General features: G+C 29.7%; 1 protein-coding gene across 1 annotated transcript in view; it reads right to left on the reverse strand.

The window, feature by feature from the left end:
- Positions 1-22,620, reverse strand: part of LOC112604411 (transcription factor AP-4) — a 33,129-nt gene that overhangs the window by 4,092 nt on the left and 6,417 nt on the right. Inside the window, exons 3-4 of the mRNA XM_025353443.1 lie at positions 2,345-2,510; positions 1,558-1,647 (exon numbers count right to left, since the gene is read on the reverse strand). Of these exons, the coding sequence (XP_025209228.1) occupies positions 1,558-1,647; positions 2,345-2,510 (256 nt within the window). The remainder of the gene's footprint in view (positions 1-1,557; positions 1,648-2,344; positions 2,511-22,620) is intronic.

Here is a 22,620-nt window from a genome sequence, read left to right on the forward strand (position 1 = left end):
TACACATTCAGTAATGACGGACATCTTTACACGACAGCCGTTGCATTATAACGAATTCAAATGTGTCCATAATATCGAGTTATTACATTATAATTTATTTTAATATTACAATGAACGCCTCATAATTAGCTCGGCAAAGAGCACGAGACAAAACAAATTTTCTGAAAAAATTTTATACGTTACGTTTAAAAGAAAAACGCAACCGATCGAACACGCGATGCTATAATATGTTACAACATATAGACATAATATAGTTTATCTACCCAGACAGCGGAGACACGCTAAGCGCATCTGTCTGCCCGTCTTTTTAATATCAAGACGGCAACGATATGACATTTATTATATTATTACAGAGGCGGTTCTTGAAAAGTTCTGATAAAAGAGAGGGCGAAAACATTTTGCACAAACATAACATCCCACTTTTTTTCCGTTAATAGGTATATGAAAAGTAATATAATTTCTACACACTTAATACCAAAATACTATAAAATCATTTTTATTCATAATAAATGTATTATGTTTTGACAATAATAATGAATATTAGTGTTACTACGTATTTACACATAAAATCACCATTGTATCATTATAATGATAGCAGAAAGAGCGACGTAACGAGGAAGTTGCAAGTGTGAAGGCGGATATCGTTGATTGACAAGTGTGGGAACAAGAGGGGTTCGATACCTCAAAAAATTGAATTTCCCAGTCATCGATTTTATATAATATTATATTTTTTGCTTATAAATTATATTTATAATTTACTAGTCCATTATTAAAAGGACGAGATCTTTAACGAGATTCATGACACTATATAGTATATACCTATCCGTGTATCTAAGATATCGTCATCGGGTCATACTAATCAAAATCAAGAATCAAAATAATGACATCTAGGTTAATATTACAGTTACGCCTAATCTTTCCAGTTACAAATTTGAATAGAAGAGAATATTTTCGAGGTTAATATATTATTATACCTGTAAAATATATTCAATTAAGAAGTTATAATATATTAACCGTACAAAGTAATATAATGTAATAAAAGAGCACATAAAATATTGTTACTTCCTTATTACTATATTTTATAAAAAGAATATGATATTTTTTAGGCAATATTCCCCTCATCTTCAAATTTAATAATGGTTGATCAAACGCTATCTATACCCTAGTAAAAGTCAGTGGTGCATTTTTTCATTGTAAATTGTTTGTTTTCAAAAATCCGTAAGTGTTGTTGCATTTGACACACCAGTTAAGACAAAGCATTATAATAATCTAAGCACCACTATTTCGATTTTTCCCCCAATTAAATGTTGATTACATTTTGTGTTCTGAGATGAACATTATATTAATAAGTTCATAATTTAACTTTGAATAATACTACACTCCCTACCACTCCAAAGTTTAAACCAAACGTCCACCCTTTGTATGCGAGTGACTACTTAAATTACAAAGGCGGTACGACGATTGTGATAAATGATGATCGACGATGAAAAAGGAAACTAAGACAGTAATGATATAAACAGCAATTTAAGATACGATGCGTATATATTAGAATATTACCTGATGCGGTTCCGATCACTTGGATGTTATCGGGAGATAACGCGCCACTACGATGATCACCGTCAACGTTCGTGTTCAAAATCACCACACCTATACGACATAGACAAAAAAAATCATTATAATCATAGTACTCCATCGGGTCACATTTGGTAGTTTTGTTTTGTTTGGGGTTTTATGTATTTTATTATTGTTTTCTCATTCGACGGATGAATGGCATACACATAACACGCGTACTACATTAACGCATAGAACCCTACCTACACTGCAGCCGCCGCGGGTCTGAAGCCCATTATAATATTATATACCTATATATAATACAATACAGCGGAAAACGAGAAAAACAATAATATTCGGGGTGAAAAATCTAAAATAAAATATAATAACAATAAAAACACCTGGGTCACATTATGATCTCTGTTTCTCACTCACTCTCATATAATATTATGTATAAAAATAATAAGCGAGATCCTACGTACGATACAAAAGGGATAATGCAATTTTCCCCGTATAGAGACCTGCAAGACTTCCACACACACACACACAGTGTAGTAATAGTGAGTGCGTGAGTACAGCATCTATATGACAATAATATTATACGCAATTTAAATGGCGCGGTAGAAAAAAGAATAAAAAAAATATAAACGTAATAACCGGCAGGTGCTGCTACCTTGCCGCGCGTCATTGACCCTCTCTCCTCAAACGCTTCACAACCGGCCGAAACCACCCGTCACGATTGCTTATCCGCGATCCCCCCCCCTTCCACCCAAAGACGCCATGGCGTACTTACCAGTGGAGTCGTCGATTTTGCGTTTCTTGTGCACGCTAGCTGTGCTCAACAGCTCACCCTCTTGTTTGCTCACCAGCCGCTTCAGCTGACAGTTTTGCGACAAAAGTCTCGTTTTCTCCTGCTCCAACTGGTATATATAGTCGGCCGTGTGCTGTAGGATTGCGGCCTGCGAAAACACAAAATATTCAATAAAAAAATAGTATGAGATGACGTATAAACTAATTGTTGGGCATGCACATGGTTTATAGGTAGATATTATTAAATTACACAAGAGCTTTTGGTACAAAAAGGATGTAGACTTCGAATCAGTGTCTAATATCCTAGATTGTATTCAATAAGTAAATTGTATAGCTACTCTTCGCTATGCTAAAATAAATCTGTGAAACATTGGATGATTTAAAATTTGGATAAGTTTGAAGAGAATAGCTTGTTTTGAGGTTAATAACATAATTTATAGTATTCATTTAACTAATAAGATTTGTAAACAGAATGAAATAATTTTGCCCAAAAATATATCTAATTTACAGTTTGAATCTGGAATTATATGAAAACAATGGGCGATGTTGGGACGCGACTCAACGATTAAGATAAGACCTGTAAACTGGGATGTTCAACTAAAATTCTGATTTAATAGTATATCGGAATTCGTATTTGTACGGAGTTTCGCCTAATACTACTCGGTAGAAAAAATGAGGTAAGCAACAAAGTAAACTGACCAGGTGTTGTTATACATTCGGCTTCTTTGTAGCTTATATAGATAATACGAAAATTCCAAGGATTGATGAGCAGGTTATAACCACGAATGTGTTGTTTTCGACAGCCCCATTATCTAATTTTGTTTTTGTCGTTAAATTGTAAGTGTCGAATTCTAAGAATCGATAAATAAGTTTCGTCATGGATATGTTTGGTAATATTATAATTGGTAATAATACGAAGTAATTCTAATAAAATAAAAAGTTAAAAAACTACACCAACGGTTTATCTACTAATCAAGTCCAAATAAAGGTCAAAAACGAGTCTACTATAGCTTCCCGAAAATTGATACTAAAAATCGATTATTTGAATGTAGGTACATCGTTAATTTACGAATAAAGTATATGTATGTAATTTTTGCATATTGTTAACGGTGTACAACAGTTAATCGTAGTTCAAAGAAATATGGAAAAATTCTAATTATTTTACTGGAACTAAACATGGTATAGATTAAATAATAGTTATTAATGTTATTAATTATTATATAGGTACAGTGTTATTTTGATTCTCATTATAGTAGGTACACACATGTACATTTAATAAATATTAGAAAATATAATAGTGTTTATATTTATATAACATATATATTATGACTTATGTGTAGGGCAAATCGAATAGTGTTAACACGTCAATCTTATCAAATGATTCAAATAATTATGTTACCTTATGGTAACAAAGAATAAATTATACGATTTATCTAAAACTCAAACATTGTAAATCGAACGATATAAATATAATTTATAAATAATTAATATATTCAAGTGTGTATATATTTATATTCTATACCTTAATAATTCCTAATATCTCTTAAATTCATTAACTAGGTAGATAGCTATTTCATTGAGTAATGCTATCCAACTTATCACTTTAATATTCGTCATAAGTAATACAATTTTTGTATTTGCACTATAAGCAGCAGTACATTGTACACTAAAGCATTGGATAATAGCATAAACAGGAATATTTCCAATGGGATGGGGAGGGAGAGTTCACATAAAAATATACACATAATTTATGTTATATATTTTAACTCTCAATTATCTCCTGTATGTACGCACCACACAAAAAATAAATTATTATTGTGACACTGCATTCTTGGAAAAAATATAAAAATTACAACTAAATCACATACGTAAGTATTATAATAGTCGCCCATCTCTAATTTAATATTTTATACGAAATTATACATAAAAATAACACAATATTATTATAGCAACATTATTTACGGTTCCAATAAATTTGTATACATACAACTTAACACTCGTGGATCAATCAGACGTTCAAAATAATATATATTAGTTATGTATAATTTGAAAAAAATGTTGCTACGTATATTGAAAAATATGGTATATAAAATATACAATTATAAAACTCGACCGTCGCCTGAAACTAATAGCCTATGTTTTGCTCTTTGAAATGGATATAATATGACACACTCGGATAAAGGCTAAAATAAAATAATTTAAAATGCAATATCAGCCTCTAGTGCATAGATTATTCTTTAATATTACATTATATACGCAACTATTAAAATACATTACAATTAAATAATAAGTATACACGTTACACACCATTACGTAAATATTCAAACATCGAAAAAAAATCCAATATAAATTGTAGGCACGTAAACACTTAAAACTTCAAAGCTGTCTAGCACGTGACACATTATTTATTAATCCCACGTACATTTGGCTATTTCAGTCATAAATGATGGCACTTTAACGTAAAGTGAGTTTTTAAACACATGATTATTAAGTCAAGCGATTTTTAAACAAGAGCTGCATGTTAATATTACATTTTCCGGTTTATAGATTAATTTATTATAAGAGCATAATAGTTGAAGGGTATTTTTCAAGGAGGGGTATATCGGACATAAAAGACCGCACCCTACAAACATATAAACAAACCGCACTCATAACGAACAGAGTATTAAACATTTTTTCAAACAAAATTATTTTGACAGCGTAACAACAATATAACGTTAAGAATACGTATATTCTTACACAGGAAATTCGAACAAAATTTCACTTCAATACTGAAAAAGCCTTCTGATGTCGACCGTTGAAATAGAAAAAAAATTACACACCATGTAGGAAACATATGAAAAGAAAAAAAGGCATATCCGGTTCTTTTCCAACTTAAAAAGCATTTAAAAAAATCACTGGTAATATGCGCAGTATAATATATTATTTCAACATAATAAACATTTACCTTATTCGATCTCAAACGAACCGAATAGAAAAAGAAAACATCGCCTTTCGTAATGTACATGTAGGTAAATGATAATATAACGATAGCTAGTATCGTTTATAAATATATATATAAACATAATAATAATATATTTATAGCTGGCATTTACTAATACTTAATAAAAATTAATAATATTACCATTATAGATTATTGATTAGGTATATTATAAATTAATATAATGCAATATAATCATTGGCAAAGTGCATCAATAACATGCGGTCCATTCGCAATTGTACATTTGACCCCGGAACGCGTTCATTAGGATATCAATGACAATATTATTTTTCCGAGTTGTTTTCAATTATACGATTTTCATGTTTTCTCACGATTATACACGAAAAGTAGTTAAATAATTAAAACGCCGGCCACTTATATATGACCTATTAGACTTACAAGTGCCCACTCACGAGAAAATCCCACGTATAATTGTTTTTATTACCGACCAATGATTAAAAATCAAATATGTTGTATAAATTAAAAAAGTATTCATTTTAAAATTAATAAATTAATTAGTTGATTCGTATTTTTCGTTGCATGATACAATTATTACAGTAAATATATTTTATTTTGGCCTAACTCCAAAGACTTTGAATCGTGTTAAAAATAATGATCTACAAATACAGTATGTTATGTTTTAATTAGTGAATATATGTATAATGTATATAATAACGTGTTATTCATAATAACAATGGATATATAAATATAAATAATATCATATACTTTAAATTAAAAGTCAAATCAATTAAATTGAACTTACATTAGTGATTACACAGATAGTATTATGTTTTAGTAATACTGTAATTCTCGTATAAAATTTTCAAAAGAACGACTTCCGAGTGTTTGCTACGTAACCATCAATGTATATATATATATATATAAGTATACATTTATAAAGATTTCTTACTTCTTTTGAGGCAATAACTATTATAGGTCTTATAATAATTAATAATATATAGAAAAAACCTGCTTCAAAATCTTAAATCGTATCTTTTTTTTCCTATCAACATTTAGTATATTATTATATTACGTTCAGAAGAAAACTTTATACAATTTTAAAAGTCAAAAGATAGTATTAACGATCAAATGTATTCACTATTTAATAAATACAACCATGTATATTCCATGTAATTAAAATATTAAACATTACTTTAAAAATATTGAATGAAATCTCCAAGTAAATAAATAAATAATTGATTTTATGATGATAAATCATAAAAGTTATATTTAATACGCCATGAGTTAAAGTTAAAAATTTTTATCACAGTACCGACCGTAAAGAAAAAAAAAATATTAATGAAAAATAATAAATACCTATTAGAAAAGGTAACTGACTGTTTAATGCAATTATTTATTTTTATGTTTTACTACCAATTAAAATTATTTTAAGTGAAAAAAAAATTCATTCAGAAACTAAGTACTGTTATTTAAAAAAAAAATGTATTCATTTTTTATTTTTTTGTTTAACTTAAAAGAAAATCTTATTGATAAAAAAGTGTTTTGTTACTACAAAATTAACTTAAAATATAAAACAAATGTACAATTGAACTGATTTTATAAACTAAAATTATAATAATTATACAATATTTCGTACTTATAAAGATCTTGTATTATGTTAATTAGAATACTTCATTTAATATCAGAAATTAATTTTCATTTATAATAAATGAGTAACATAATGATAGTGAACCCAGTTACCAACCAGTAATTTAAAAAAAAGTCTTTTTTTTTCATTTTTATAAATGCACAAAGCATAAAGTTTAAACATATTAAATGGAGTAAAGGGTATCAAGAATGAGAGATATTTTTGAGATTATTTTTATATTGGTGAAACTGTATTATAAATAAATAGTAGAGTATTAAGAAGTTTTTCATCTATCTTTATGAAATATTTAACAAAGTATTTTTTACATATTATGATTTATTATAAATTAATAAAAATATTTATTTTTATAATTTTTAAACTATTCATTGAATTTTCAAAATTTTAAATTTGTTAATTTGTATTAAGTGTTTGCAAAACCTTCACTAATTTCAATATTGAAAAAACTCAAAATTTTCAACGAGTTATCAATGATTGGATGATATTCTATGTACGTTATAGTGATTATACCATAAACCAAAAAACATTCAAAGGTATAATATTCCAATTTTAACGTTGAAGTAATGTAGAATTATACACAAAATAATTTATTTGTGTAAGGAATATGAATAAATTACTGTTTAAAAATGTATAAGCTTACAAATTAATTGCATGTAATGAATATTATGAACGTTATCTTTTCAATAACTTAAAAATGTTTATCCCTTTCAATTAGAAAATCACGGAACGATAGATAATAATAAACCACATGTAGATACGTAATAACATATTTTAATACGATTAACATTATCGGTAACTAGGTATTTACTTGAATTTGTATGTGTATAGGGTATAAACTTATGTAATATCACTATTCACTATGTATAATAATTTACATTTTACATAGTCGTAAAATTTAAAAAATAGCCATAAACACAGAGCAATTGTAAAATTATTACATAACAGTAAACCATTTTCTAAATTATACAGTTAAATAATTTCAATGCATCGTAAAGTTCTATTTAAAAAATTAAAATGACACGGATACGTCAAGGGTATTAAAAAAAAAAAAATAACCTATACAATTTATACGGTTAAACGATTTGCGTTTAAACTTTCACAAGCATTTACAACTTTAACTTTAAATCGTTAATAACACAATATTGCATTTATTTTCAGACCGACAGTAAGTCGTAAACATACAAATTAAAAATCAATTATCAACTTTCCCCCGAAAACTACTGAAATTCCTAAATCCGTCGTTTATATTATACTTCTGAGTGTTTGAATCACGCCTTGAAAACATGTCCAACAAAACCAGGGCACTTTGTAGTTGCGTCTCGTACAAAAGGTATTCACGAATTGTGTCCCCCTACATTCGTTAGATAGCAGAATTTCCATTTTATTTTCAAGGGTTCTTCGTGGTGTATTAATTATTAGGGAGTCTGGACTCTGATATTATATTCCAATGATAAAATAAATTATGATAATGAATGAATTTTGTTACCGATTCCTAATTATTGCAGATTTCATTTGAACTATCAAAAATACAACCAGTTAATTCTAAAGTTGTAGATTTTGCTGACTATTTAGTCAACAACTATAGTTTAGAAGAATCACTTCTCCCTCCATCAATATGAGCAGAAAGAGTTCAAATTTACAGTGAACAACAAACGAGTGCAAGTCTTTTCACAAAAAATTTGATAGTTTTTTAAATAGTTCCCATCCAAATATTTATATACTTTTAGATGTTTTAAAGATAATTCAAACAAATAGTCTTATGTTAGTTAAAAGCTCGCTAATTTCTATACGTCAATAAAAGAAACTATGCCGAAACAACATTTTATTTGTTGAAAATCAGATAAAAAAATAAAATAACAAGGTTAGATTTTGTAAAAAGCTTATCTAATAAATAAGCCTAATTTTGATTAGATCTAAGAGATTTAACGTTTATTTACTTTTTTCAATACATTTGATAAACAATCTTTTGATTGATTTGTAATTATACTCATAATTGTTATTTATTTATATCTGTCAGTTGTTTAAGAACCCTGATTAAAATATACGAATTGCGTCCTGGATTTTTTGGGACGCAATTCGTGTGCTACCGACGAAACAGGGATGTATCGTATCACACCTGTCACTGTTGGCAAATTAAATTTTTCCAACACATAATAAAATTGTTCAGGTAACTCGTCTAACATTAATAATAATAACAATGATAATAATATATCTCAAAAAATATGATTCACAAAAAATAAGACAATTTTCCAAAAGTTTAAAAACAATCAAGTAGATTTAACAGCTATAAATACCTACTATTGATTTATTAGTAATTTATTATTACATTATTAATGATTAACCTCAATGGCAAATTAGACCCTAAATAATCTCTTCAAACCAACATGTTTTTCACATTTATTTTTATTAAAATGTACGAAAAACCACACAATGTTGACATCTACATCTGCAACACAGTATCTCAGTTAATTTATTTTTACAAATGTTCTAGTCTTGTTCTTTTTTTGTAAAACGCTGTTAATTATTATTTATTACGGTTCTCAATTGCAACTGCAAGCTGCAAGTATACATCTTATATTACTTACTATGACATCATGAAAATATTTGATATCCACTCAACACTGCTGTGTATTATATATCAACAATAAATCAGCCGTTATTGTTTTATATTAATAAAAAACAAATATCTTTCGTGTATAACTCCGGAAACAGACGCACGAAATCATACGGCGCGTAAAATAATATCGGTTAGGACGGGTGGACGACACGGGATGGCCCACCCACGTCCGCCTAGCCCGCGACGTTGATCGAACCCGCGCACACTACACGCAATAATAATGGATATTAGTATATAATCGGATATATTTCGATTATTCTATAAATCAAGACATTTCAATCATAAAAAATAATCAGCCAATTCCGACATATCGAGAAGAATTGAATGGTCGATAACAATATAATGATATGATCGAGAATCGGAAACGGAATGATAAACTATATATATTAATATAATTAATTATATAATAATATACAATTTATATTATAGACATAATATGAAACACTATTATTTCAAATATGAATGACATTATAAAACGTTTGAGTGGACAATATTTTTCAGTGATTCGATGTATGAGATTAGTTGATCACAATCATTGTTATTGAATTTCTGATCAACCTATAATTTACTTAAATACATAACATGCGAGTTGATTGATAGATGATTTGGAACTTTTAAGTTATTTCTTTTTTTTACGATTTTCCGATTAACTCAATTCTGTTAATTATTGCAATTACCAAAAGTTAACAATACATTTTATTATTAAAAAAAAAAAATGTTTATCTACAAGTTGATCTTTTTAACAACTTAAAACACAAAACAAACAAAAGCGATGTAGTAAGAGTACCAAAAACCAATTCCTTGTAACGTACATTTTCTATGAGTATTACTATATTAAAATTTAAAAGAAAGAAAATTTAGATGACTTATCCATAAAATATCGACCGTAAATTAGTACTTTACCGAAGAGATGAGAATACATGAATCACGAATTAAAATGATAGGAAATACAATAATGATACTTTAGAAAACATATTTTTAAAATTTAATGTAAAATCGTATATAAAAAAAAAATAAACAAATAAGACGTCTATAGTCTATCTACATGTGTTCTCGGGAATTAGTTTGTTAACATATATGACTTACGCATCTGCAAGTTTTGTTAGGCAAACCTATTCTGTGTATTATTTGGTCTTGCAGAATACAAAATCGTCTTAAAATAATTAATCAAACAAAGTTTCGACGTGTGCGATTGTCGCAATGACAACATTTTATTTACCCGGAAATCGTGTAGGTATAGTAGTCGCAGTGACCGACGATAGCCAGACAGTCGTTGCATTCGACTTGTCTGCACATCGCTATTTTATAATGTTATATTACAATAATTACAGTGCGCGCAAAGGCGATATATCGATATAATAATTATGACGTCCGTCGTTATGATGTGGCAGTGGTGGCGCAGATGGCTACTGAAGAAGAGGAAAAACATAAACGTACGCTAACAGCTGCAATGCGGCGGCGGGGCAGAAGGTGCCAACGAAAATACAACAGCGCCAAAGTCTTCGGGACGAGGGGATGGTAGTGACGGCTCTGTCTCTCCGGTTCCCTCTCAATTCCTACACACTATCAGTCACTCGATCTCTTTCCCCTCACTATCTCCTCACTCTATTTCTCTTTTTCACACACACACACACACACACACACACATTATCCAGACGAATTATTATAATCCCAATAATAGTAATAATATATCTATTGCGCGTATGCACTTGGGTGAGGGGGGATTTTATTTTTTTCGGATATTTTTTACACCGCGAATACGACACGCAGAGTATTATGTTTCCACGCGCAACGACGATGACGAAAACAACAACAACAACAAACGATTACGACGTGTTATTATTATTGTTGTACACAAAGCGTCCAAAGTGGAGACCGAGTCTTGGCTTGGCCATGATGACGACGAGCCAATAGGACGACCGCCGTTACAGCGCGTTGATATAGTATATAATATAATACGCGTCCACATCGCCGGTCAAGACGAGAATCCAAGGCCAACCGGTGAGCGGTAGCGTTCAGGTGAAAGAACTAATGACCTTGAATGTGTGTACGTCGCGCGCGCGCGGCCACCCAATGCCGCGGCCGGCCGTCGCCGTCGAAATCGAATTCGTAAATTAACGCATGCAATAACACCACTGCAGTGATTGGTAGAAGAAAAAGAATTTCGACAGGACCGACCGTTGTATACCACGACACGGCAGTATGTTATCGGACACGGCGATCGTTTTTGGACGTCATCGTCGTCGTCAGCTATAGGCTGTATGCAGAAGAAGTAGGCGGTAGGCACGACGTGCGATGACGGCGTAAACGACCCTTAGTAAGCTCTCCGCCCCTTAGTAGCCGAACAAGTCGTGCTAACCGGAAACAATCGATAACAGTACATTGGACTGTTGTTGTTATTATTATTATTATTATAACTATTATTATTGTTATTGTTATTGTTATTATTATTATTATTGCAATACGTAGTTACCACCGTACACCGATCTGAGGGCCATGTCGTTTTGCTAACACGAGACCGTAAAAAGTGGGACACGGTTTAAAAAATCTACTCCATGGAAATTTATTAATTTTCCTCAAAATTAAAGAATATCATATTTGTAACCATTTATTCAAACAAATTACGAGCATATTAAATAGTAGATATTCACTAACTTACACAAATATATTATAACTTCTGTTAAGAATCGTATTTTACAGTTATTTATTTTCACTCGCAATATATATCTACAGTAATTTTTAGCGATATTTTTATTAAAAAATTCGGTTTATATAGCCACACTTCTAAATCCACCCGTTCTAATTTTGTAAAGCTCAGAAGAAAGTTAGATATTTTTTCAATCGTTTCCTTATTAAAATGTGACACAACATGTTGACAGAACACAACTTTAAACGATTTAATTTCCTCGAGCTCCTACAGCAAATAATAATAAAAATTCTATATATTTATATATTTTTACATTGATTGAATTAATATCTTTAAAATGCATTTTTCTTTATCACTGATTCAAACAAATCTAACGAAAAACCAATCTGGAAATAAAATGTCACCTGAAATGCCACTACATTTATATATTTTTTTATTATTACTTATTTCAACAAGAGATAACCGGAAAGAACTAGTAGGGGATGTCCGCATTAAGTAAATGGTCTTAACCGCTAGGAAGGAGGAACAGTTCGACTTCCAAGGAACGGGTCGAGAAGCATACAATATATTTATTTACATATAGTGTTATATATGCGTTCCACTTAAGTATATAATATATACGAAAATATTTCACACACACAAACTTCATCAATCATTACTCATTACACAATTCGTTCGAAATTTACTCACTATTATACACGCACATAATATATCATAGTATAATAGTGTGTATACTATATATACGCACTATTAGGACGTATATTATACACAAACGATATCGATTTTTGTCAACTCAACACCACCGCATGTGGGGCCGCCGCCCAATAATAGAGTATTTCACCACGCACATGTACACAATGTTATTATATTACAATATTATACAATATACCAGGGGTGGCCAACGTGAATAGGTTCGCGAGCCACATAGATAAATACAATGAAACCAAGAGCCAAAATGTTTATAGACACATTTTATATAATATGATAATTTTTTAAAAGCCAATACCTAAAAAATTAAAATTCATAATGACATTAAGTTAATTTTGATTTTTTAAATAAGACGCGAGCTGCATCTGACAATGACGAGAGTCACATGTGGCTCGCGAGCCGCAAGTTGGCCACCTATGCAATATACAATTCACCAGACGACCTCGGAATATGCGCCCCTGCTCTCACTCTTTCGTCTTTCAATGTCATCCATTTGAGTTTTCGACAACGAGCGAAAATTTAATAAGCGTTTAATTCGATACGTCGCGCCACTATATGCAATAATATTATGTTAAGTATATACATTTATTATTACTTTTTAAGTATGTTTTGTAAATGTTTTATAAATGCGTTATCCAGTTAATTTGCTGTAAAACCACAATATTTGCGCCACTATTATAATACAATTTTGAAAATTCAACAGAAACAAAACGCAGTATTATTAGCACAATATATCTAATAATTATTGACATTTCCTGCGGTCGTCGTCAAACACATGACATAGCCATGTGTGATGCAGGCGAGTTTCAGCCGCCCTATAGGACCACCGATGCAATTGATCACAATATACTTCGACCATTAATAATAGTAATAATAAATTGGTATATGTCCTAAGTGTAACGTCCCACTAGCGTGCATGTTCATATACGACGATAATACCCATTATCAACACACATCAACGCACATATACGCACGTGAATATTGTTTAACAATGAATAGGATAGAAATTCATCTATTTACGAAAACTGTAATATTGAATAAAAAGCTTCATATTATCATTTATGTAGACATATATAAATGCGATTAATGCCGGTGTAATACGTTTGAAACAATAACTATAGACGAATGTACAATTGATTCGCGATCAAGATATTACCGGCCAGACAGAAAAATAATGGTGAATAAATATTTTGCAGGTAGTAATTTTACAGTCCAAGGAACAGAGTACACGTGCATAGTAATATTAGATACAGTTAAGGGCGTGGACGTCATAAAGTTGAAGTGCTGTAACGAATCACACAGACATACCGCACTGTTTCAAAGGGTCGAGTACTTGAATTGTTCAAAAACAGACTGGTGTTTTTCGGGATAGTAGTAAAGAAGGTACTTACTATAAGTTATAATTTAGTAAAACCGTTTTAAATTATGATTATTTTTAAATCTATGGTATAATATAATATACAATATTTAAAATAAAATAAAAATTCAAAATGATTACAAGACGAAACATTAAACCGTTTGTCAATATTACTTACACAGTTACACGTGACACAACACCATAATACATTACTTAGGATTACAATCAATAGACTAACCCGTAAATTTCTTATTACTGATCATCTTCCAGGAATCGAAATACATACCTCATTAGTATAGTCAAAATTATTCAAATTGAAATTAGAACATGACAAACAACGAACTAGTGCGACGCACAACATTTATGATGAACGAATAGTTAATTCAGTATAGCTATTTGCTATTACGATAAATACTCACAGTAATAATGGACACGGAATTCTTACCTATCTTACTTAAAGATGATGTATGTATGATATTGTATTATAGTATTATACAAGTATGTGCAACTAAGCACTAAAATAAAAGAATAAGAAAAACATTTAAATAAAATCATAATAATATACGATTTGTAAACGCATTAACTACGAGTGTATAATCGGGTTAACCACACGACAATTATAGGTAACTTGTAATGGAAAAAAAATAGTTAAGTGGATCAACATTCCGATCAGACATTCAGACGTGATTGCTATATAATACAGAGATGTAATAATATTTGAGTCAATCGGTCGAGTTTTTGCGGTCAGCGTACTGTTTACATAATAAAACATGTTTTGTGATACTAGAAAACGATTATTAATACAATCTGTATACAATATAAATAAACAAATTTTTGATAAGAAATGAAAATATAACTATATAATATTACCTATAATATTAGTATATAAGATTCTCGATAAAACTGTTTTCAATTAATTTAATATTTCGATTGTTTTTAACGTGTCTTATCCGGTGCCTATTAAGAAACTACGTTCTTAAGTTCATGAAAATTAACCTGTGGTCAATTATTTTTTTAATTTTCATATTAAATTGAATTCTACTTTCTAATTGATACATAGGTACAACAAAAGAAAACATTATCGTTCAAAGTGTAAAAATCGGTACAAATTAAGATATAATTATACATTTATACAATAATATTCAGTCATAATTTTACACACATTTTAATCATGATCTTAAATATTTATTTTTGAAACATGAAAATCAATTTAAAATAAGTAAAAATCAATGGTTAAAAAAGCTCGAATTTGTTACTATAAGTGCATCAAAGAAATACATAATTATGTATTTATTTTAAAATTAAATCAAATAATAGAATAATTTAAGTGGGTATGCAGTAACAATTATAGTGAAGTAAAGCGTAATTTCTTTTGAAGTATAAAAACGTTAAATAATGACTTTCTAAAAAAAACACAAAGTAAATAATGAAAGAACAGTGTATTTTAAATAACAATAGACTTAATTTTAGAAACAAGACCTTAGTTGTATATTATACATTAAAAATCAAAAGAAATATTTTCTTTTTTATCATTACAATAAGTACAACTCCGAAAAACAATTTGAGTTTGTATTATTATACAACTTACATGTACTACTCCCTTAATTTCGTCTAAACAAAAGATCAAAAATAAAAAATAACCACAAAATTAGCTTGGTCATTGACAAACTTTTTAGTAAGATAAGTATAATCATAAAAAAATCAAATATTTAAACTGTATTAAATATAATTGTGTTTTAATTTATCATATCCCAATGATTAACTCAAAAAATCATATTTATCATTATTTTAAACGAAAACACCAACAATTTCAACGATATACTGGAGGCGTAACCAGAATTCCGTGTTAAACTATAATGAATAATATTTAAATACATTTAATACAAAATAGTTTTAAAAAAATACTAATTTATTAACTTAAAAAATGTTAAAAGTTTTAAATACAATTATTAATTATTTCATTTTTAGAAAACATTAGTAGGAGGGCATGGTGTGTCGTTGTGTTTGGCTACAGTCGCTAAATAGAAATAGTGTTGCGGTAAGCACCGTCCGGCGTTGCTAATTCTCGGACGAGTGATCACCCGGGTTCTTAACGACGAAGCCATATCCCACAAACAGAAAACACGTGTTCCAAAAGCTTACAGCACCATACTATACAGTAGTATGGATAAAAAAACACATCTAATAGTCTAAGTTATCGAAAATTGACCAAGAAAAAAAATAATATTAGTAAGAGAATCGAACAAAATAGAAATCATCTAGTTCTCGTATTTGTTTTATTCCCCGTTTTATTAATTGCAGTTTAAAATACAATATAATATAGTAAATAAAACGTACACTCAATTCTTAAAAGCATTTATTGAACTTAATTTAATTTTTATAATTATTAATAAATAATATACCCAAAGTACAATAAAAGTAAAAAAAAATTATCATACCTATAAGTATAAGTATTAAATATAACTTTGTCCTACCTATTACATAAAATAAATTATTTATGATTTAAGAAATATTTAGACTTTGAATGACTGTACATAAGTATATATCTAGTATATTCACGTATATTTTGTGTTATCAAAGAGAGAAATAAATAATAAATAAAAATATATAAAATATAAAAATGTAAAAACTATTTTAAAGCGTAGTACTCAAAAATGCACGAAAACAAACTAGAAAGTGAAGCATGAGTATTTTAATATTAATTTTGGAATGAATGTTACACAGTAGATTCTTATTGTGCCAATGTCAATACCTCGTTTTTTTTTCTTTCAGAACTAAATTTAAATCTTTTAAAAAAAAACTCAATATCTCGAAATTTTTTTTTTTGTCCTTCTTGAGATTTGACATAACAAGAGTTTATACATTTATTTTATATGAAACAATTAAATGTAATTGAAACGGTGGAAAAATCATTGAACTAGTAAAATAATTTATGCATACTTTTAAATTAGAAATTCGAAAATGCTTCCTAAAAATAATAAGAGCAGAGTAACTTTTTAGATTTACACAAGATGAATCAATTATACCGGAAACGTCCCTGCGTATGATATCTGCAATAACTACACGACGTTTAGATAAATAACATATAATGTAATTGTTATAGAAAATCTAACCATGGGTAAATTATTTACCGTAAACCGTATACAATATGGTTTTATCGTGAAAATGTGATTTCAAAATATGACACGAATAGATTTAAACGAGTGGATAGTGAACAGGGAGTTGGTTGGTTGATCGGGGGGAGGACGCAAAAGAGACAGACCCCTTTAATTTAATTTTTTTTTTTTCAATTTTCATTTATATCCCGGGGATCCGGCGGAAACTCGCGTTACGAATATTAATCATCAATCAAGTAACGACGGAAAAATATGTTTGGCGCACGTGACTCGATCGATCATTCGTTGGTGGCAGCGGAGGCGTCGTCGTAATTAATGAATGCCGAAAATGGCTTTTTTTTATTTTTATTTTCACCCCTACTCCTCCGATGAGCACGGGGACCACGCCCTTAAAACAGCCACCGTCAGGGGAAATAGCAGTCGGGTGCGCGGGTAGTGGCGGCGCAGACGGATCAATAAAAACCCTCTAGCCCGTCTCGACGGCGGTTTACTACATCCACACACGCGGCGGCATAACCACGCGTATAATATTGTACGCCACGCGGGTTACACACGACATCGAATCGCGCCGCCGCCCTACAGATTGACGTACACGCGCACGCGCAGACCAAAATAATAATAATACATATACATGTATAAATTATAAAACATAACTCGGGAATATCGTACGTCAACGTCTCCTCCACTGCCACGCTACAATACACCTTCATCCCCAATAGTTATCCCTTATTACAACAGCGTGTGTACTCACAAATATTATAAATATTTATATATATATATTATCACAGAGAGTTGGTGCCACGCCCGAAAAGGACCGACGAAATACTCTACTACGACTGTTCCGCTATCGTACGTGACATCCCCGAAAACGTAAACACTGCTCTCTTGAGAGACGAGACTTTAACGTGTCCACATGTTGAATTCGTACGATGATCGTCAACGAAAAGTAAAAGCTACTACTACTATCATCAGCTGTGCTGCAGTCGAGGTACTTGCTACAGTCAATACTAGGAAAGATATAGAAGGATTTATAATGATATACCTACCAATTGGTAATAAATCGTAACCGCAAATCGAATTCTCGCGGATTCAGCCCTGGTACTCAAATCAATGTGGTAGACAAATAACTATATTTGCTTATGTTTTTTTTTTTATGCCCCATAAGTCTAGTAATACTTGCCTATTTAATTTTTCTACAAACACCATTCATAAATCACGCATTTTAGGTTTTGGGAACCAAATCGTTACTTAATGTTTTTTTAATTTTTAGTATCTTTATAATATCTTAAAATACTTTTGTTGTACCCAATTTGAGCAATGATCTAAGCTCGAGTAGTTTAAATTATACAAGTCAAGTAACTATATCCGTTTGAATATAATGTAATGCATATTTTATTGACATATTAAAAATACTGGTGATAAACATAATCGCAACCCATTCTAGGTTTCACAAATTATTCGAAAAAAAAATTTCATTTTCCAAAACGCCACAGTGAACAACAAGATGAACAACTCAAGAAAGTTCGACGTTTACTTGAAGAAGATATTAAAATGTATAATAACTAATGAATAATAAAATTAAAATACATCGAACGTGCATTTGTTATGACTCGTAACTTACGAGTGTATGAATTATGACATGATAAAGTGCAATATTACTGAATACGCGTCTGACCCGAATAAAATCATACAATTAATACGCAATATCTACCATTTTCGCATAATAAATAATTATGAATAATATTTAATCTATAATGCTTTCCAACAAACATTTTTCAAACGAAAAATTGAATTTATGGTATAATTACAATTTATAAAATTATGTAATAAGTCATACATACAATAAAATTAATGACAACTGAATAAAATAATAAAAATATAGATATACCTACCTACATAATATAATATATTATAATGTATTATGTCCTAATTCGATAAATATAAAAATAGATAACAAGTATAATACTGCAGTACATAACACATATAAAAACAATATTTTAACCTAAAAGCATAATAAAACAGATGTTTTCAAAACAAGTTCATAAAATATTATCTGTGTATTAAAATACACCAAGTAAATTATTTTATTACACACACTAAAGTTAGCCATTTCGTAAACGTTCGTATATGAAACCAGAATGCCTGTCATTAAATTAAATCTAAAAGAAATACTACACCTTAAAATTGATCAATTGTTTTTTAGCTATGTAGTAAAAGCAGTTACAAAAGTTAAATTATTTTAAAAAAATACATAAGTTTGTGTTGAACCTGATCAAAAAAAAATGGACGTAAAAATATCTAAATAAAGTAGGTATCTATTGAAAATTTGAGTATAACTTGAATTATACACCTTTCTATTAGTCCTATTATAAATGTTTTCGTTTTTCTACCTAAAACTAATTTTATTTTAAACATAAAATAATAATTTAACCAGTTCACTTATAATAGTAATATAATTAATATCCCAATTTATATTTACTTTTGGATGACATAAAAACTTTATTTTAAAATGAAATAGCCATATTTGATTTTTTACTGTAATGGTAAACACCCCATAAAAAAATTTAAATATATACGGTTTCATTGATAATTTATGAAACAAAATTAGAAAATGCAATCAGATTTTAATTGTTTTACTAAATCAAAAGTATAAGAAAATATGAAAAAAGGGGAAATTTTACAAGTATGAAATGTAGGAACTATGAACATACATTTCTATATAGTGAAGAATGTGTAAGAAGTAATTAATTTGATTTAGCCTGACGAAGATATTGATATTGCTCGTATACACATTTGACATTACATACGTATCGCATACGAGTACATTGTATACTCATAATTCCCAAAATTATAGTTTAAGGGTACACAGTACTTTATGATGGGGAGACGAAATTACTTTTTAAAACTAATGTTTAATTCTTTATAGAAAAATTAAATAAGAAATTATTATGAAATTATTTATGAAGAGAACGATGAGAACAATATTCTTTACTTCCATTTTCGCAATCTAACACGCACAACAGGAAAATCACAAAACATAAAACAATAAGTACAAATTTTAGTTTCAAAAAAATTAAATGTTTGAAAAATCATAATTTATATAGGTATATACTATATATATTATTGCTCTAGGAAGAAATTTTATAGCGAGTCTGACAAATAATTATTTATATTACAAATATGGCAGTTACATGTTATACATACAAGTCGTCTTCGTAAGATTAATATTCATTAAAGTAATTTTAATTATTTTTCTATGTATATTTATGTGATTATGTTTATAAAAGTACTCTTTCTGTAGACATTAATAAATATAAATGTTATATTAAGTACTAACATTAGGTATAAACTTTAACATAATATTTATTAAGATAAAAAGGTAATCAAAAACTTCGTGAAGCAATATTTTAGGGCTTCATAGAGTGGAATTACAACATAAACGAATTGTGGAAAAAATCTTTTTTAGTTTGTATCTATTACTTGTGCGTTATACATTTAATAACAATAAAATACAATTATTTTCATGATCAAACCATTTTTCAACATTATAAATAAAATATTGTTCAAAGCCGAGTTTACAGTTAGTCGTCTGTCGTGTCATGTAATTCTGATAATTGAATTAATGTTATCATGGTATTATTCGTAACAATGTGATCAATGTGGAAATTTCTCGAGTTATGCAAAGCTCAACTATAGGACATGAAACAGTAGATGTCGTAGCTATGAAATTTGGTGGTTAAAATAGCACAAATATTATGTATCAAAAAGGTTAACAGTTAATAGTAACATAAATAGACTATTAAAGAATTAAATAATAAAATTGTAATAGTCACAATTTGTTAGGTACATATTTTTATTTAACAACATTTATTAAAAGAGTTAAAAAGATTCAGTAGAAAAAAATATCTAAACAGTGGACAGAAATGTATCAATTGAACTAGCATTCGATAGGGAAGTATGGAAATTATTGTGTATGGTAGCTATGACCCTACAAGGATCATTAAGTTGAATAATATGAACACATTTTTTTTCTTTCTAATAAAATATTTCAAAATATTCATACATAAAAAGTGCGTTAAAAAGATTAACAAGGATGGTTTAAAAAAAATTGTAATATTTTTTAAATGCGTGCGTTGCCAGCTATGTAAGTACATAAGTACTTTGGATGTCTCAAGCGTGATATTATATTAATATTTGGATGGCGTAAAAGTCGTAAAAATACCGCCTGAACTGAAGGGCTTTCAAAAATCAAGTATGTACCCCATTCTCGACCGTGTTATATACATATAATACAGTCTTCCCCCCTTATACTAGTATATACCAACCTATCATGCAGACATTAAAAATTAAATTTTCAAGTTATACGAGCCCCGAAAACAAAAATAATGCAATTATAAAATGAGCTTTGCGACCCTATAGAGGTTCAACGATCCAGGAGTCAACAGTGAAAAGCGTGACATCACAATTTCGACTGATACCCAGCCCTGGCCCCGGACGTTATTATTATTATAATTTATTATCGTGTTATTAAAATAGTTGTAGTAAGTACTATACACACGCGACGGACGAGCGTCATATCGTAAACGTAGTACACGTCATACACGCGGCGGCAATGGTAAATATGTCACATGTGCGCATGCGCATCAATACGTTATACATACATAATAGTATTATAGTATGAACCGACACCGCCGCCTCCGATGGAATGCGCGCGTATAATACTATAATATATTATATGTGCGTATTATAGTTACGGGTTGACCCGAGGGCCTGGTTATCCATATGCGGCATTGCGTTGAATGAAAATCTACCGCGCGCGTCTGAGTCATTTCCTGTCGGTCAATTCCCGCGCGCAACTTTCTCTACGCCCGTATGCCCCCCGGTAAATACGTATTGTGGATATCGTATGGTACGCATTATTATCTGTATGTACAAGAATACACGTACGTACAACACACATCGATAGCATATCGAGACGAGACACGACATGAAAACCAGTCGGCTGAAGAATGCGTTCCGAGAATGCATTCTACACACTTGATATTACCATCGTGATCTCCGAGCCCCGTTATCCTGCACAAAAAATGCATTCAAAAGCCCGCTTTACATTACAATTTTACAAGAATTAATAAACGAAAAAGTAGTAGTAATAAATAATAATACTAGTAGAAGTAATAGTAATAGTAGTAGTAGTAGTAGTAGTAGTAGTAGTAGTAGTAGTAGTAGTA

Source organism: Melanaphis sacchari, unplaced genomic scaffold, assembly GCF_002803265.2.
Source record: "Melanaphis sacchari strain LSU unplaced genomic scaffold, SCAv2.0 Contig11_pilon_pilon, whole genome shotgun sequence".
In the NCBI taxonomy this organism is placed as follows: Eukaryota; Metazoa; Arthropoda; class Insecta; order Hemiptera; family Aphididae; genus Melanaphis; species Melanaphis sacchari.